General features: G+C 42.0%; 1 protein-coding gene across 2 annotated transcripts in view; it reads right to left on the bottom strand.

Moving 5' to 3' along the window:
• clybl (citrate lyase beta like) overlaps positions 1 to 19,632 on the bottom strand; it is a 67,873-nt gene that overhangs the window by 5,323 nt on the left and 42,918 nt on the right. Inside the window, exons 3-6 of one of the 2 annotated variants that reach the window (XM_017470804.3) lie at positions 8,146 to 8,334; positions 1,702 to 1,803; positions 756 to 849; positions 369 to 536 (exon numbers count right to left, since the gene is read on the bottom strand). In XM_017470804.3, coding sequence (XP_017326293.1) covers positions 369 to 536; positions 756 to 849; positions 1,702 to 1,803; positions 8,146 to 8,334 — 553 coding nt within the window. The remainder of the gene's footprint in view (positions 1 to 368; positions 537 to 755; positions 850 to 1,701; positions 1,804 to 8,145; positions 8,335 to 19,632) is intronic. The other variant, XM_017470806.3, reaches the window with a different exon arrangement.

Below are 19,632 nucleotides of genomic sequence, written 5' to 3'. Positions count from 1 at the left end.
TACATGAGCGAGTCAAAGGTTTGACGCCATGAAAGAACAAGCACAGATACACGAGAATAGGTGAGTGAGGGCACCTGTTCGGCCTGTAGCGCTGTAGCGCTGTAGCACACTGCAAACATTCTTTACTCACACATGCTTTTATTTCTTTATTACACAAGCATCGAGTATAGTAAAGAGGAACAGCAGGGTGAGTTGGGGAGGAGTACAGAGGAGTTATGAGTATAGTTCATATGAGAACAGATTATTCTGCATTACTGTGTGTGTGTGTGTGTGTGTGTGTGTGTGTGTGTGTGTGTGTGTGTGTGTGTGTGTGTGTGTGTGTGTGTGTGTGTGTGTGTGTGTGTGTGTGTGTGTTGTGAACATCCTACCAGTAAAGCCCATGAGCGCACCCTCTCTGGCCTGCTGCCGCAGTCCTTCTTCATCCTGATAGTCGATATACACAAGGTCGACAGCCTGCAGGCCAAAGGCTTTGGTGGTGACCACCACTTTCTGACGAGCATACAGCAGCTCTCGGGCATCCTTAGTCCTTGTTGCACCTTCAATAGAGGAAATATTGCATACAAATATATTGCTTTAATTGAATTCCCAATTGGAAACTACATGCTTAAAACCTGGGAAATGAAAACACCTGAAATATTATGAATAATAATAATAATAATAATAATAATAATAATAATAAAGATTACTGGGGACTATTGAGCAGCAGTATAAATGATAAAAGAGGAAAGAATAGAGAAGTGGATTAGATGGCAGACCTATACTGGCACAGAAATCATCAGAGCCGAAGACTACTCCGTCATGATGGAGCCCAACTTTTGGTCCGAGCTGCCGAGCCGCCTCACACACAGCCTGGGACAGACACAGGATACACAAAGAGCTCTGTATATGTATGCGTGTGTGTGTGTGTGTGTGTGTGTGTGTGTGTGTGTGTGCGCGCGTGTTGGCACTCAATCAAGTGAATCAGTCAGATGGCTCAAATCCCTCGCTCGACTCGTTCAATCAATGTCTCTGCTTCCGTTCCTCACATAATAGTTCAGACATGGAAAATGATCAGTTATAAAAAAAAAAAAAAAAAACACACACACACACACAACTTGCACACACAACAGATAATTAATGGCCTGACACAGCCACGAGCATAAGGACGGAAAAGCGGCAAAATCTGTGAAGGCCATCCAAGCTGGGACGGAAGACCATCGCTGTGGCGGGGAGCGGAAAGTTTGGAATGCGAGATGATCGTGTCGGGCACGAAGCAGATGGAATTTGAGTCAGGCTTTTGTTGGGTTCCAAATTAATTTCACTTCTCACTGTGACTGTGCAATATTTCCCTGTCTCACCTCGGGGACACAGACTCACCAATATGATTTAAGACGGTGTGTAAAAAGAAAAAAAAAAAAAAACAAAAGGAAGAAAAAAAAAAAAAAAAAAAAAGGAAGGGAAAAAATGATGTGAGGGAAATAGGCTCATCTTTGCGTCCTGAATCCATCAGTGTTGCATGATGCTTATTTATGACTAACTGAACGGAAAGAGTTAAGTTTAAAAAATACATACAGTGAAAAGAAAAAAGAAATCTGGAACCCCCCTCCCAAATGAAACCCCAAAACAGAACCGTGACACACCCCTGTGCGCAGTGACAGGTTCTTTAATCTGACTGCTTTGTTATCTAAAGTCCTTTCATCTGCACTCTTAGGCCTAATATACCTTAAAATTCAGCAACCCAACAGCAGTCTCCACGAAGGTTACCAAGCGAATGGGTTCCATTAGCATCCGGCCTTTTAAGCGCTGCTGAAATCTGTCAACAAACTGACACACAAACACAGATACACACATATCACACACACACATATCACTATTGGGTTCATACATAATGATTAGTACTATGTGCAGGGAATATCAATCACAAAAAGATCACAATCTGGAGAAGAAAAAAAAAAACAGCAAAAAAAAAAAAAGAAGAAAAAAAGCAAAATGGTTTGTTATTGTAGTGACGGATCCTTTTAATCATGTTCAAACCGACGGCACATTACATTTGACAGACATCCAATTAAAAAAAAAAAAAAAAAAAAAAAACCCTCCTGAATCACAGGAAGTATAAATGTTCTTTTAAAAATAAAATTACTCACTCTTGGGGCTCTGGACAAATGCCTGTTTTGCAAATCTCCCTCAAGACGTACAACATGTTCCGGTAATAAGAGAGAAAACAAAATGCCAAGGGAGAAGATTTGAACTGTCTGGGAGTGCATTTCATTTGAGCATTTCTTTCTTTTCCTTCGTCTTTCCTGGGCAGACGAACCTGCGAGATGTACGACGAGCAGGGTGTGATGTGGCACTTCTACTAGCCTTTCATTTTTTTTTTTTTTTTGCACATTTTCCTGCTAATATTTGAGCTTACCTAAGAAGGCATTAAAATGAAGTTTAGTTCTTTGAAGACCAAAGCATTCCCCCCACCTTTTTTTTTTTTTTTTTTTTATTCCAACAGACCAGTTCACAGCTAGCTGTGCACTGCCAGTGGGGTAGCCCAAATTCCAAAATCTATCATCTGGAAACACACAAAAGCACACTCCGTCAGATATTTTCTTTCAAAGCCAGTTTAAAAAAAAAAAAAAGAAAAAAAAGGGAGACTAGGTGGAAGAGAAAGAGACAGGGAGAAAGGAAGAAAGCTTGCAGCAGAAATGTGTAATTCCCTGTCGTCGCTCTCCATGCTCACTCCCTTTCACGCACTGGGAATCGAGGATCAAAATAACCTCAGGTAAGTCTGGGCTATTTTTGCCCCTAAATAACGACAAAAAAATATATCCAATGAACACTCGGTTTCATTGAGGGATATTTTTCCCCCTAATGGGGAGAATTTTAATCATCTCCCCATTCAATCTCAGTAGGATAAATCATATCTGAGAGATTTGCATAAATATAAACCATCAAAGCCTTTTCATCTTCAAAGGGGTTTTCAAGACCCAATAAGCTTTGTACTGTAATCATCTGAGGTCACAACCCCGCAGGAGCAACGCTGCTATGCTAACACAGACGGCTTAGCATAATATTTCCCCCTGAATCCTCAGAAAGGACTGCACTCCCAACGACACGGCGTTCCCTAGCTCCTGCGCCCTTCCCACTTTATCGGCCGCCGGTCCCCTAACCCTGCATTTTGGATCCAGGGCCCAGGTCCATCTGCAAGCCAGAAATTGATCCTGCGCGTAAATGAAAAGCTTTTGCCCAAGCATTACACGGCGTACAGCTTAAGAAGATACCAGGATTGACTGGGCTTTTAGGATGTTGACAAGAGGCAACAAATTAATGGACTTAAATGGTATTACATCGCTGATGTGTATGGAGAGGCAGCTTCTAATCAAAATCTACACGGTGTAGCGTATCTCCAGATTGTCCTGATGACGCTTAGCAGGGCTGGCAGTAAGCACGAGAGGAGTAACAGGATCATTAGGACTCCACAGACAACATTATCACACATGCATGTATATGTGTATATAAAAGAAGAACATATGGCAATCATTCTCACGGCTGGATCGAGAAGCCGTCGCAAGGTTAGGATTGACTTTAACGGGAAACATGGCGAGAACATCACACACACACACACCCCACTGGTGCCAAACTTTTTAAGAAAGTGTTGCGGATCAAACGAGTAGTGGACGTCCACGAGCGTCCACTGACGAAGGCACAACCGACATGGTGCTGGCAAACATCGTCCCCTATGTATGTAGACTTTTGAACACCCTTGTAGTATAACGATCCCTAACCCTAACCCGACAAGAGGTTCTAAAATCAAACTGATGACATTCTCAGGATCCGGGCTTTGATTCCTGGATAATTTATTCCCAAATAATTATGTCGATCACTGTGGATGGAGCACTGCGGCATTCAAAAAAAAAAAAAAAAAAAATGGATCTAGAGCTTTATTTATTTATTTATTTTTAAAAACAACCCCCCCAAAATAAGCTAAAAGCCAAAGACTGGAGAAACACCTTGAAAAAGCTACGCTTATTTTACACTAGAGCCATAACAGATTATTCGTTCTTAGACATTTCGATGGGATAGCAGCAAACGCTCAGTTTTACGTTAAACCCGCTTAAGATCTACAGGTGACGGCACTTTTCCTGTCGACGCTCCTTCCCTCTGGAACGCTCTTCCTCTCCAACTTAGGGGAGCTACGGGACATATATAAAGCTCAACTCAAGACATTTTTTTTTTTTTAAACTAGAATTTGCTTGCCGATGTCTACTTTTATTATTTATTTTAAAATTTATCCATTTTTTTTTTTCCCGGTGTACTGCTTATTTTGTGTACAGCGCTTTGAGAAGCTGCCTTTAAAAGGCGCTCTATAAAAGTTTATTATTATTAAGTTCGTTTGCAAGCCATAAAATGTCAGCGTTTTAGCACATTAGCCTAAAGACACGAACAAAGAAATGAAACTGTCAGCACCATGCACTGCAGCCTATGAACACTTTAGCCAATAGCAGTCCCTTTGCTACTGAACTGTTGAAATGACGTTTAAAATTAATTATGCACAATTAAGTAAGGTGCCAATCCCTAATACATACTATATATATATATATATATATATATATATATATATATATATATATATATATATATATATATATATATATAAAATGATTGGTTTTTGAGAAAATAAACAATCGGGTCGAAGAATGCTTGAAGAGGACTTTAACCTGTTAGCATCTTATTCTCACATTATGTGCAATATTCTTTAGAACCATCATTGAAATGTCTCAGACGGGTATGATTATAAAATCTAATTAACTACTGTCCTCTAATTGGTATTCCTAAAGTTACTGTATCTATACAGGTGTTGTCTATATAAATGTCATTTCAATACTGTGTGTGTGTGTGTGAGTGTGTGTGAGAGACAGAGTGAGGGGGGGATTCTTAGGGCCACCAAAAATACTGAGGCCAGCCCTGCTGCTTAACTAATAATACTATTCCCAGGTTGGAAGAGAAAAGAGTCTTTCTAACAGGTCAATGGCTCTATGTGAGCTGACCCTCCGAGTCCTTGTTCAGCCTTTACTCAAAAAAGCAGCCACTCTTCAATAAGAGCTGCATTAGCCCTTCCTTCAGTGGCTGGAAAGTGGAGGGGGCCTGGGATTGGAGAGAAAGCGATCATGGGAGAAGAGAGCCTTGGTGGAAAGAGGGAAGAAAAAAAAAAAAAAAGGGTGGTGAATGGACAAGTTTTAATTAATTTTCTTCAAAAGAGAGCCAGATTAAATGTTTCCGGCCTGCTAAAGTGCTCATTTCACTGAAGGGGGAAGGTGAGAGAGGGAGAGTAAGAGTGAGAGAGAGAGAGAGAGAGAGAGAGAGAGAGAGGGAGAGAGAAGAGACAAGAGGGTTGGGCCTGGAGCTGGACCCTTTCATGAGCGGGTGCACACCCAGTGGCGTGGCGTCTAAAGAATGCACGCGGCACCGAAATTGCGGGAGGATTGTCCTTGGACAAAGGGGTGGGAGTTACGCCTGTTATAGTCCAATAAGCCTTGTCAGTCAAACAAGGAGAGAGAAAGCAAAGAGAAAGGGAAAGCAATGGATTTTCATACAAAGAGAAACAAGTAAGTCCGTCTTTTAGCAACAAATCAGTGTGGTGGTTCCTCTTCTAAGCTAGGTGCGGGGGTGGGGGGGGGGTGGGGGGGGGTGAAGAAGAAGAAGAAAAAAAAAGAAAAATAAACATTGGAGGGATTTTCAGCCTGAAAGCAGAGGACAGGAGGAGGACAGTCATAACCAGGCTCGAAAGCTGGAAGTCTCAAAGGGGCAGTTAGCAAGTATCTAATGTGACAAAGTCCAGGGGCTGAACGATGGGGGATGAGATATGGACGAAGAGTGAGAAATTTCATACAGCTTTTCTGTGAGTCATCACTATTACGGACTGGACAGGAACGTGAAGAAAAAAAAAAAAGGAGTAATAATAAATAAATAAATACATAAATAATAATAATAATAATAATAATAATAATAAAGAAATAGTCTGTTTATGAAAAAAGCCATTTTCGAAAACTGCAACTGATGAAATTATTAGTGCGTTCAAACAGCTCTTATTTATCCCCAACTGCGAAGCGCCGTGTTAAACTCGCACCGGTATTAGTTTGGGCGTCATCGTTTTAGCGTTACACGATAAGCTATCGACACACGGACTTTAGTTGTTCGTGTTTATACACCGTATCAATATACGCACGTGAAGGGAGAGCAAAGGAGAGAGGGAGAACAACTCCTTTCATGTTTCTCTCATCACTTTCAAAGCAGCAGGCCCATGTCAGGTCGGTGCTACATGATGTCCTCACCATCACAATCTTCTATACCCTGCTGAGACATGAGCAGGGCGCTGGACAAGTATGTGCAGGGCATACATGTGCACATCCGTACGGCTCTTACACACTGCCGCTCTCTCACACAGGATAAGGAGCGGAAAAGATGATGAACCTGTTAGAACTGTAACCCAGAGACGGGTTTCGTGTGTGTGTGTGTGTGTGTGTGTGTGTGGGGATGAGGAGGAAACTCCTCTCCACTTCAGCCGGAACACTTCTGTATCCGTTACCTAGTCGAAAACATACAGACTGGACAGCTCGATGCACTCAAAACTTTTACAAAGACATTTATAAATAGAATATCAGCTATTCGTTAGTCACACTATTTCACTTTTTTGATCGCCTGACCAAAGTGTTTCAAGAGACTAATCTCGGGTGAGCGAATACGTCTGAAAGGCGGGGAAGAAGAAGAAGAAGAAGAAGAAGGGAAAAAAAGGAACAAGGTGGTGGAGAGAGTGAGAGAAAAACATGAGCACCTGTCAGCAATTAAAACGGTAAGAAACAGAGAGGAGCCCAGGAAATATATGAGCTCTAATTAAAAGCACTAGTTAAAAACTTCCTGCTTCTGGCCTGGACTAGCTGTAGCTGTGAACTCCCTCCACCTCTCTCACACACATTCCCTTCCTCCATCCTCCACCTAGTTAAGACATTGTGACTCCTTTCAGGTCCTTTTGGGAGGCATGCAGAGCATCTGAATGCTGCAGATTTGGGTGAGGTGGATTGGGGGCCAGCCTTTTTTGTCATTTTTTTTTTTTAATAATGTAGGGATGAGGGTGTCTCTGAGCCACTGGGGCTCCTGCAGCAGCAGGGATGCGTTTCTACCAGACACACACACACACACACACACACACACACGGACAGGAGATGACGATACCGATGTGCAGCCGGGTTAAGGGCTTTATAGAGGTGATTACTCTCGTCGAGGTCCAGGTCGAGGTCTCGGCTTCAGAGCAAGACAGTACAGGCTACAGCATGCGTCTCGACGGAACGCTTAATAAACACGTTCAAGGATTCCTCGTTCTTACCCCGAGAATATGAGCGAGTTCACTCAGCCACCCGGCACCACATTTTAACGACAGGCTTGGATCGATATATTCTACATCATCTAACGTGTCAGACAGACGTCAAATTCTTGGATTGGACTCATGAAAAACAGACCCCAGCCACAGAGATCTCCCCCGGTAAAACCATAAGTCTGCTTTAAACAGACCTGCCATTGTCTCCTTCACTAGTGGTTAATATACAGTACACGGAGCACTCGCATGTAACGTGCTTTAAAAGATGGTAGGGGAAATGTAATGGTTATTTTTAGGTCTTCATTTTTCATATTATGGCACCGTGGTCTATCAGCATAGTCGAACATCTGCATTAGCATGCAGGTTTTAAATGGGGGTGAAGCCACAAAGCATTACAAGTACCGATTTTATAATCAGGGTTGGGAGGATGTCCAGTATTCTTCTCAGTTATACCACAGTGCTGCTCAATGCGCTACTCTGAGAAGGTGCCGATTAATTTTCAGAACAGTTCAGACTATTAGGTTTGCACTCGTTCCGGTACTTTAATACGTCATCGTTTCTATAGTAACGACTCGTGCAGGGAACTGTATGGCAAACAGTCCACATAAACATTTTTGGAAAATGGGTGTAAACTTTGAAATGAAGTTTTACGTGAGGAGATGGCGATTTAGCATTTTTAGAAGATGTGAAGCTGTACGTACTTATGCAAGTGGGCATTTATCCAAACCTATCTTATCTAATCCCGGCTGGTATATTCATCCTCAAGAAATCTTGAGCGCTGGTGTCGAACAGGGTTCTTCACTCACCCACTGTATTTCCTCGGTGTCCTCCACCTTCGGCAGCATGAGTGCCGGGGGCAGGACCTCTGCCTGTAGAATGACCTCCAGATCAGTGTCGGTCAGGCCACTGGACACCGAGTTCACCCGCACACATTTCTCAGTGTGCCCCAGATTCAGCTCCGCCAGCATCTTCGGGATCGTTTCCCGCGCCTCTGCCTGCATGGGGGATGCAACACGTATGCGACGTGAATGAGTGGCCATGTAACTGCAGCGTACAGTAACATAATACAAACATAATGGCTTGAAATTGAAGACTGGATTGAGAAATACACAATTTTCCTATTCTTAGCAAATGATTCTGCAGCAATTTATTTTATTTGACCATAAGGGGCCATGTTTATCTATAATAGACATGTCAGTCTTGCCAGAACAACGATGTTATACAAAACTAAATTGGGCATTCAGAAATTTCCAAAACATTAACAATGGTGGAAATAAGTGAGGTACACATGCTGGAACATTATTTTTAAACTCTGCACTTCAATGGAAAACAAATATTGATCATTCGTCCGTCCATCCATCCATCCATCCATCCCTCCCTTTTCTGTACCACTTACCCTACACAGGGTTGCAGGGAGCCTAATCCAGGGAACTCGGGGCACAAGGTAGGGGACACCCTGGACAGGACAGAGTCTCACACCCATTCACACACTACGGACAATTTAGACACGTAAATCAGCCTACGGCGCACGTCTTCGGACTGGCGGAGAAAGCCGGAGTACCCGGGGGAAACGCCTGAAGCGCACGCAAGCTCCGCGCACACAGGGTGGAGACGGGAATCGAACCCCCTACCCCGGAAGTGCGACGTAAACGTGCTAACCACTAATCCAGCATGCCCCTCAATATTAATCAGTGATCATTAGGTGTAAAAACTGTCTGGAATTTTAAAAAAGCTAAACAAATAAAAAATGAAAACATTAGTATTAACAGACATTGTTCGTATGCACGGATTAAGCGAGACACGTCTATGGCTGACATTTTGGAGAATTTATAGAAGAAATGGCGTCTGGCGCCTGGAATTACAGAGCAGAGCAAATCCCAGTAAGAGGGATCATCCTCAATGGAGCAAATGCACTTAAGACCATAAAGCGCAAGTCCCAGCATCCTAACACATTACTCCAGAAGAGGTCTCACACACACACACACACACACACACACACACACACACACATTCTGTAAGTGCAAGGAGGGAGGGGACAAAGAATCAAAAGGTAAATCCCAGCACTAGATCCAAACAGTGACACACCAGCACATGCCAACAAATTCAAAACAGATGTGGCTGAAGAGCAGAGCAAAGCAGAGAGAACAGGAAGTAAAAGTACTTCCAAACAAGCAGCTCTGTCCAGAGGGAAGTCTGGTCCAAGCTGTGTAGTGTGAGGAAACAGTAGCTTAGGAGATGTCAGGTTAGATCTGAGGAGGGCTGGGAGCACGAGGAGGCCTACAGGGTCTGTTGGTGATTAGCCCGGTTCCTTAGATGGAGGGAAGCAAGGGCTGGAGCAGCTGAAAGAAAGCAGGGAGTGTGCGGCACTTGCAAGTTAATACAGTTTGAATGAAGAGGTCAAAAGGCTTCATACCACACATGCATGAGAACACACACAACCTCACAGAATAAGCTCAGATCAAAATAAATCTCTCCCTTATTATTAAATATAACGGCTAATTGTATTAAAACTAGATTTTGCCTGGACCGAAGCATATTAAATTAGAGCTCTGAAGCGCTGAGGTACGGTATAATGTGGTGATTTATCGCCAGGCCATCTAGGAGCTGATGAATCATCCTAACGTAGCACGTTAAAAAATAAAAACCTTGCTATCGAGTGTTACTGAAATTGAATACTTGTACTTAATGTAGACCTTCGCAGGACTCTTCTTCTCTCATCTGGACAATGACCGAGTCATTTTAGCATTAAATCCAGTTCACCAATGTAGAAAAACATACCAATTCGCAACTAGCCGTGACCCTCTCATACATCATCATGTAGTTAATACTTTAGCTACCCGTGTGTTTAAATATTCATAAACCACCAGACTGCGGTGTTAAATTTGACGACAAGCGCCCCAGGACCTACTGCAGTCAAATGTTTTAATATACTAGAATAAGCAAAGCTTTGTATAAAATGAAGTGTGTCCTGGGCCTAGGAGGCACAGCGTATATTAAATCTAATTAGAAAAAGCATGCTGAGGTAAGCTTTGCAAATTTGTTAATCATCAACCTGCTATATTTAAAAAAAAACAAAAACTAAAAAACCCAAAACGTGTTTGTTTTTTTTGCTAATGGTCAGGTAGACTAGCATTGATTCCAGTAGCATAACATAATCGAATTGGCAGCAAGTGAAATTTCAGATTCAGTAATGTTTTTCAGGCAAAATGGCCTAGTTGCTTTACAACAAAACAAAAATAAAAAAACAACATTTTATTAAAAAAAAAAAAAAAGAAAAAAAAAAAGACGAATAATAAAAAATCTATTTTGCTCATGTAAACATGACTGACTTCAATTTAAATCAGTCACTTTTTTTGAGTACATTTTAAAAAGTAGCAACTTTTTTTTTATTTTTTTTATTACTATTATTATTTTTTAAACTTTTATTTTATTCACCCCTGCGTACAACCGAGTACTAACCTCCATGCATTCTCGAGAGACTAAAGAATGTGTTAAATATGGCAAGAATTGCTGTTTGGCTAAACATCAGCAAGACATAGCGTCACGGAAAAATAAATAAATAAATAAATAAATAAATAAATAAATAAATAAATACCCGATTTCGCGGAAAGCACAGCGAGAAACTAACCACTAATTTGCTGTGAGGAATAAATTAAAGCACACGAGAATACGTTTATTGTAATCTTTAACGAGGTGTTATTGCAATTAAAAAGGTGTCCTTATAGTCATTGCGTATTTTTCAATTACTGCTCCAGACTGTCTGTTAGGCAATCCGGAGGAAAACACAAAAGGTAACGCAAGAAAGACTGTAAAGCATGAAATTACCAGCTATATAACGGCTTCACAGCATAATCCCTTTTAAACACTTCACCCTCATCGTCTTTTACATAATGCGAAAAAGAAAAAAGAAAAACGTGTTGAGAAGCACGATGATGTGGTCTCCAAACAAGCATGACATGAGACTACAAATAATTGGTAGGATTTATTAAATACACTAATGCTGCAGGAATCCTGCATGTAACAGAAGTCATGACAGCTCCCCCTCCTTTCCTCCTTCTGAGAAAAGACGCTCTAGACAGAGTAATATTTGATTTTCCATCAGTGGGAAGAAGGCCAGTTAACTCACCTCTTTTCAGAGTAAACTGACAGACAGAACATTCTTGAGAACGTTTCAGCTCCTGAGGGGCCGAGCGACTCCGCGCTTGAATAAAGCACTTTGAAAACTGAAATGTTTTACATTAATGGATCTCCATCCAACAAGTTGCTTCAAAGCGAGCTCCCCAATCACCCAGCATCCCACAGAGTGGCCCGGAGAAGCCCAGGTTTCAGAGAACTTTGATTCCTTCCATCAAGCCCATCATTAAAGCCTGACACTGAGTTATGACAGCATGTCCACAAAACGCTCAAAACAAAGGATGAACTTTCAAGTCTGGAGATGCTGACCTCTAGTTAAAAAAAAAAGGCCAGCTCCTTCATGTATTGAGAGCTTCAGAATCTGGACTCCTGCAGAGTGATGTGTCAAAAAAAGGAACTCCATGTCTGGATTATTCAGTTACGTCTGGGAAAGGTGTCTGAGCGAAAGGCAGGAAATCGCTCTTTTATTTCAAACACAGACGCACACGGTGTAATACTTTGCAGAGTTTATGCTAATAACCGACATTTAATGACTTTAATGATCTGTTTAAACAATCAATCAAATCGATCGACGCGGCAAGGCGAACGGCGCAAACGTTTGATGATGAAAACCTGCTGTAAGGCAGATAAACAGAGTCTTATCTATCGATCTAAACATCTTAAATCATTTGAAATAATTGAAACCGTCGATCTAATATTCAACGTGTGCGGATATTCGTTTTCCAGGCCACAACTTAAAAAGGCATTACCGATGTGTTTCAATTACGCAATTAATCATTCTCAGGTCAAGGGGAAGTTCTTTGAAACAAGTCATTGGTTCTTTTTTTTTTTTTTTTTTTTTTTTTTTTTGTCTTTTATACCTGGCGTCTCTCAACAAGCTTATACATTTACAACGCCACTGAACGTGAGGTGAAGGGATGAGCAGGGCAGAGATGCCGGTGTATTCCAGGTGTGATGTCTAGAAGAACAACGCCCCATGGCTCGGCTTTGACATGTCACACGAAAGGCGTCTGCAGCCCTGCCCCGGCCGAACACCCAACAGATCCTGCATTTAAATCATCTATTCATTCTGAATTTGTCCAGTTCCCCATGAGCAGGACACAGTGTAAGACTACAGAACAGAACTACAGAGCTTATATTATCTATCTATCTATCTATCTATCTATCTATCTATCTATCTATCTATCTATCTATCTATCTCACACTCCTACATGTGCACTGGCACTGCCAACAAAACCAGCTCAGTGTAATCTGATAATGAGGCTGAGAGAAGTCCCAGTATTTTGTGATGTTTGCCTGAATCTGGAGGAGCGAGACGGCTTTAATAGTTTGCCGCTAGTGGATATAATAAAATCTAGTGGTGTGCCCACATAATTACAGAGGATTACAAATAAATCTCAAGACCCCAATAAGATCTACTACTGGTCAAGAAACAAATGCAGTATTATTAGAGACCCAAGCCACAATAAAGGGAAACACACAACAGTCTGTGTGCTGGTTCCGTATAAGAACCGGGAGCTGACGCAGCATCACTTCTCCTCTTCTTCCACGTGAATGCAGATATATTGTACAGTGCTGTGAAAAAGTATTTCCCGATTTCTTCTTTTCTTTGTGAGTACGTCTCGTACTAAACGGTTTCAAAAATTAAAACACAATCCAGGATAAAACAAAGGAAGTGTGAGTAATGACAAAATACATTTAAATTTTTTTTTTTTTTAAATGATAATATTATTTATTGAAGCAAAAGAGTTATCCAATACCAACTGGTGCTGTGTGCAAATCTATGAAACTGCATTCATAATGGGGTTCAGATGGACCAGACGTAGCCCAGGCCTGATTACTGCAAACCCTGTTCAATACTTTCACAGCACTGGGTGTCAATACGACTTAAATAGAATGTATTCTACAATCTGAAATGAATTCTACAGTTTGAAATCAACCTCAATGTATTCTACAATCTGAATCATTCTCAACATGTTCGATAATCTGAATCAGTGAACGTATTCGATAATCTGAATCAATAAATGTGTTCGATAATCTGAATCAATAAATGTGTTCGATAATCTGAATCAATAAATGTGTTCGATAATCTGAATCAGTCTGAACGTATTCCACAATCTGAATCAGCCTGAACGTATTCTATAATCTGAATCAATAAATGTATTCGATAATCTGAATCAATAAATGTATTCGATAATCTGAATCAATAAATGTATTTGATAATCTGAATCAGCCTGAATGTATTCGATAATCTGAATCAATAAATGTATTCTAAAATCTGAATCAGTCTGAATGTATTCTATAATCTGAGTCAGTGAATGTATTCTATAACCTGAATCATTCTCAATGGATTCTATGACGCACTTCTCTGGAGTTCCTGAAGATAATCCTGTGCATACCATGAGGCTATAAGATAAATGAACCTGAAAGAAATGTTGAGAGCACTCATGAAAGCTTGCATGGCCTTTAAAAGCTACATTATACAGGTGCTGGCATTTGCCTGCTTTCCATTTTAAAGCCGTTAGGGTTACACACACCTGATGCCACGGAAGAAGCCGTGTAACATAGTGACCTTTCTGAAATACTGAGTCGTACTTATTTTAGCCAAATCACTTAAAGACTGAAACCACAGAGAATTATAATTGCTTCTAGGAAATACGGTTTCCTTCTAGGACTTCTTCGACTTTACCATCCAAAATTCCAGTGAGGTAAAGCAAGATTCTAGCAGAATTTCTCCTGAAGCTTGTTTCAGTGAAGTTTAGCCATGACTTTTGTTAATCTAAATCAACAGCAAATTTGATATACCGTACAAACCGGTCAGTTTTATCCAGTGACCTCAAACTTTGGGGAATAAAAGGGTGAGACTATTCCTTACAGCAGTCTAACCGATCACCCTCATCTCGTCCCGTTTATTTTCGGATATTCAGATGACGAAAAACTAAAAGTGAAACAACTATAAAGATGCATAGTTAGAGTTATTTCAGCATCTCTTTGCCAAGTAAGAGGAGATTAGACCAACCTCGGTAACTTAATAAATGAGATGGGTAAAGATGGATTTACACACTGAACATCTTACACAAATCATACGGAGAGAAACTTTATGAAAATGAACAGCATATACTGTAAAACATCGACAGTAAGCCTTCACCTTTCTCCCACACACTCAACCTGGTTATGCGTTCTATACCCATGCACTTTAACGCGCTTTCCATACCACACATAGGCATAGCCTTAGATCGCTCCAGGCTGGACGACATTCTTTCTGGATTAAACTACATATCACGTCCGCATAGCGGTCACTTTACGCATATCCCATTACAGTCAAGTTACAGGCATTAAACACTGATGATGAGTTTACAGTTCCACAGCGATGTGAGGCATGCACACTACTCATCTATTCCCGAGTGACACTGTAGGAAAAGTGAGCTCCCTGTACTGACTTGCCCATTAAAGTCCAGCCATAAGGCTCTCATATGGATTCAATCTGAATCTCGCTCCGAATTCATCATCATACTGGACAGCTGCATGCCATTTTCATTACATTTAAGAGACATGAAAAATGTCTTTATGATTCGATATTACTGTGTTACAAATAGTGCACTGACCCCATCATTAGAACACAGAAGTTCACCGGGTTCACTCAGCCAGCGGAGTGCAATAATACTCCGGCAACCTTTGCTGTCTTAATGAGACATTTGGGACTTTCCTATTCACCCATTACTGCACAAATACCCAAGATAAAAGGCATGACACCCAGACTTACACAGACTTGTGTATACACACACACAGACGTGTTACAGAGGAGAAACCGGAGGCTGGGTTATGCTGGGTGGGCATTGTGCTGGCACTCAGAGCAAAGCATCACTGCAAATCAAAACATTATTATTCCGATTCAATGTCCTCATTAAATGATGAAACGTCATTCTAACCTGATGGGAGTGCTGTTTTCCAGGATGACCCCGCCCCCACCAACAGCGCATGAGGGCACTGAACGGTTTGATGTGCATGAAAATGATGTAAATGATATGCTATAGCCTTCACAGTCACCTGATCTGAACTCAACTGAACGCCTATGGGAGAGTGACCAATCAGACACCGTTCTCCATCATCAAAGCTGAGAGAATATATCTTTTGGGAGAACGGTGATGTCCGATTCAGTACACTTCCAGAGACTTCTAGAACCTAGGACATTGAATGACGCCTGACGAATAAAGCACGTTTGATATATTTATACACACACACACATACATATTATATATATACACATATACATACATACACATATACATATATATACACATACACATATACATACACACACATATACATATATATACACATACACATATACATACACATATATATACATACACATATACATTATATATGTATATATACACACACACACATACATACATACACACATTTATACGCACGCACACACACTATATATATATATATATATATATATATATATATATATATATATATATATATATATATATATATATATATATATATATATATATATATATATATATAAAATTTAATTTGTCACCCATCTGTATGTATACACACATGACATGACTTTTTTAGAATTGAGTGACGGGTACGTTCTGGCAGACATCAACTTTTCTAGGCTTGTTGGAGCCGAGGTTCCGCTTTTTGGGTCAAAGCCTGGAATCCTCGTTTGTGGTTCTTGGCAGCCGAGTGATTTTTGTTGCACCTCTGTGCTGTTCTGGCCTGTACTGTGAGAAGAACAGCGAGGAGTCTCTGCTCGAGTGACACAGGCCTGATCTCCGGAGACGGTCTCTCCTCAGCCTCCCACTCCGAGCAGCGCAGCAACCAACCAACTCACAGAGAGAGAAACGAGCCTCATACAGCAGCGTATGAAACTACACACACTCTCTCTCTCACAGACACACACACACACACACACACTCTCTCTCACACACACACACACACACACACACACACACACACACACACACTCACAAGCCGTCCACTGGCCAAAACCAGCAGCTGCTCTTTGAACTGAACACTACATCCATGCACTGCTTTTCAAGGCTGTATATCATATAACAGTTCACTGCATAAATTATGCTAAAATGGGGGGGGGAATGACAGGAAGCCAAAATATTACACTTTCAAATAAGAACTGCGCGAAATCCAAGACTAGAATAGAGTATTATTGAGTCTGACTTGTCAAATGAAAGACATTCATTGCGCTCCTGGCCAAGCACAGTACCCTAAAAGACAGAAAAAAAAAATCCCTATATCCCTAACGGTCAGTGTGTAGGGTTGGGAATTAGCAACATGAAAGAATAAGACGGAGTCGTCCCTTATACACCATACGCCGTACAGTAGAACAGATAAACACGGACTGCCATTCCACTCACTGCTCAAACCATTCATCTGCTGCCACCAGCAGGACTACCACAGAAGCAGCCAGGCTGAACACAAACAAGCTCTCTGCATGTCATGGCAGTTCATGTCAAACAAGAGAAAATGCTAGTGGGCTGAATACACAGCTGATAAACACCCACCGAACAGCACCCTGCTTCTCGTCTTTCTGTGTGCAGTGGCCAAAATGTAGCACAATACCAGACCGAGTATGATATGAGGGGTATAGATATACCTCTTAAAAACATCTCGCACTCAATGAGTACGAGTTAAATGCTATAGAAGATAAAAAGCAGTGTCTATAAGGCTAAAAATCATTACTCGGTAACTATCCTTACTCGACACAAGACGGAAGCGGTATACGAGAGCGTCTGGCCTGCAAAAACGACACGTGGCACTGTTGCTTAATGAATTATTTGTGTGCATTCCTGATCAAGAGACACAGAAGAGGGGAAGATTAAAAAAAAAAAAAAAAAAAAAAAAAAAAGTTATTCTGTGTCTGTTTGGCATAAAATACATAGAGCGATGGAGGAAAGAAGCAAATAAAGAAGGGAGGTGAATAAACAGAAAGAGAGATTGGTCAGAAAGTGAACTGTTTCAAGCGTCACCCCTCCTTGCCAGCTGTTATTGAGCGGATCAGCTGAGGCGGGAGGCTGAACCAGTGACATACTAACCTCGGATGAAACGAGAGCAGAGATGTGCTCTCACACAACCTCTCTCTCATTAAGCCTCAGCCATGCCGGTTAGCTGGAGCACGGAGCTGGGGGATTTTGCGGAGCTTGGAGCTGATCAGATAGGGTATGAAAACAACATCCGTCCACTTTCACACTCCAGTGGAAGAGGTGGTCCCTCCCGGCAGGGCTGCGTAGTCTTGCCATCTGGAGAATAAATCGGGTGTGAAGTACAGTATAGTTTGGGACTACGCGCCGTGGCGGCAGCTCAGCAGTTAGTTCATTAGCTCCAAACTTGCAGGGATTAGGAGGGGAGCATGGAGCGAGATGGCCGCGGGGAGACGGGAGGCAGACTAGAAGAGAAGCCGCTGGGCCGAACGCTCCAAACTGTGCGCCAGTCTATAGGGCATCTCGAACACTACATAAACAGAACAACAAAGTCTCTCTCACAGATAGGACAAGTGTAACCATCAGCTAGATGCACAAGGAGAGGACCGAACGCTCTCCGTGCTCCACAGCGTGAGCGTATAAGCTGAAATGTCCGGGCAGACCGTGTAGCATCTGTCATCTGACATCGGGGCACACAGGGGTGAATGGGTACTGGCTACAGACTACATGCAGCTCAAGCACAAAATAATCTCTCATTTACTAACCGTTAAACATATTCGTACACTGATAAACGGTGTTGTCGTGCGGCGCTACACTGACAAAATTACCGTGTAAACAGCCCGACAAACATGTCTGAACGTTAAAAGACGTCAATCCGTCATGCAGTTGTTGCAGGGCGTTAATTTCTCCGTCACTCACGAGCACAGCTGGGCTGCAGGAAGACGTGTCGTTCAGTGGCACAGAAATAAAGCGTCTGTACACGACGACTCCCACAGATTCGCGATTGCCAGGACGGATAAAACGGCCGAGAGACTGGGAGCGAAGGAGAGGGAGCCGCCGAGTGACGTGCTTTCTTATTATCGAGTTAATAACTCGCTTTTACGTTACACGCTAGCGCGCTAACAAATAAATGATGGAATCCAGCCTTCACTGTACCGCGCCAGAGTCTTTAAAGCGAACATATGGTTTTTCAACTAGACTCCGACTTGTTCTGCGGGTTGTAAGTGCTTTTGTAACCTCGGCAGATTTAAACGATCAGAAAGCTGAGGAGTAATAGGATTACTCGACGGCCTCCGTTCGGTACGAACGGTGTGTTTCGGGGGGTGCCGTGAGCATGTTTATCCAGAGTAGCGAGAGTTATTCGATCAGGCTTGCCAAAACACGTGCTAATTTCCTCTGCTCCGATCACCTTGCCTTATTCTTCTTCAGCAGGATAATCCTGAAGCAGATGACACGATGATCTGAAGGATCTTTTCATCCGGCAGCGGCATTACTCTTCTCCAACAGCAACACTGTATCTGAACCGTCGCATGAAGGGGTTTTGTTCTTACCGGCACGTGCGCCGAGACAACGGTATCCTGGTGCGCGTTTCTATCAAAACACCCAAAGCCCAAACTTTCACCGGCTGTCGAAGGCTGGATTAAGACGCGATCGAGGCGACACAAAAGATGCGAGAATGTTAAACTAGTATTATTTTCTGTGACATTTTCCTTTGAAACCCCTTTTCCACTTAGCACCGTTCGAGAAATAAGACGGTGTTGCAAAAACATTGAGCCCAATCACTTTTTTATCCCCCTAAAGGGTCACACAGCTGACCTCTCTCAATCGGGAACAGCCTCCGGCCATATCAATCATCTTTATTATCACGACTTTAAAAAGCATTGTTAGGAGACTTCTTTCCTCCAGCCTCTTGATCCTGAGCTCCAATCACAATTTCATGGCAAGGCAAAACAGGGCCAATTGGCAGGCCGCGTGGGCGGGTCGAGAACGCTTTTAACCTGCTGCATCTGCGGACTTCCTGCTGATATCCCAGTGTGAAGTGGGCACCTTGTTTCAAGAGGATGTGATAGGGGGCATTTCTTGCCTTTATGATGACATAATGGGAAGGAAATGTGCTTGTTTTAAGCGTGGTGCTTAGCTAGTTTTACGCTGTGTGATTAAGCGCTAGCACCTGGCTGAATGTTAGGGGGGTGGGTG

This window comes from Ictalurus punctatus, chromosome 6 (assembly GCF_001660625.3).
Source record: "Ictalurus punctatus breed USDA103 chromosome 6, Coco_2.0, whole genome shotgun sequence".
Classification (NCBI taxonomy): Eukaryota; Metazoa; Chordata; class Actinopteri; order Siluriformes; family Ictaluridae; genus Ictalurus; species Ictalurus punctatus.
The sequence above is the reverse complement of the archived record's forward strand: the minus strand, read 5'-3'. Positions and strand labels throughout refer to the sequence as shown.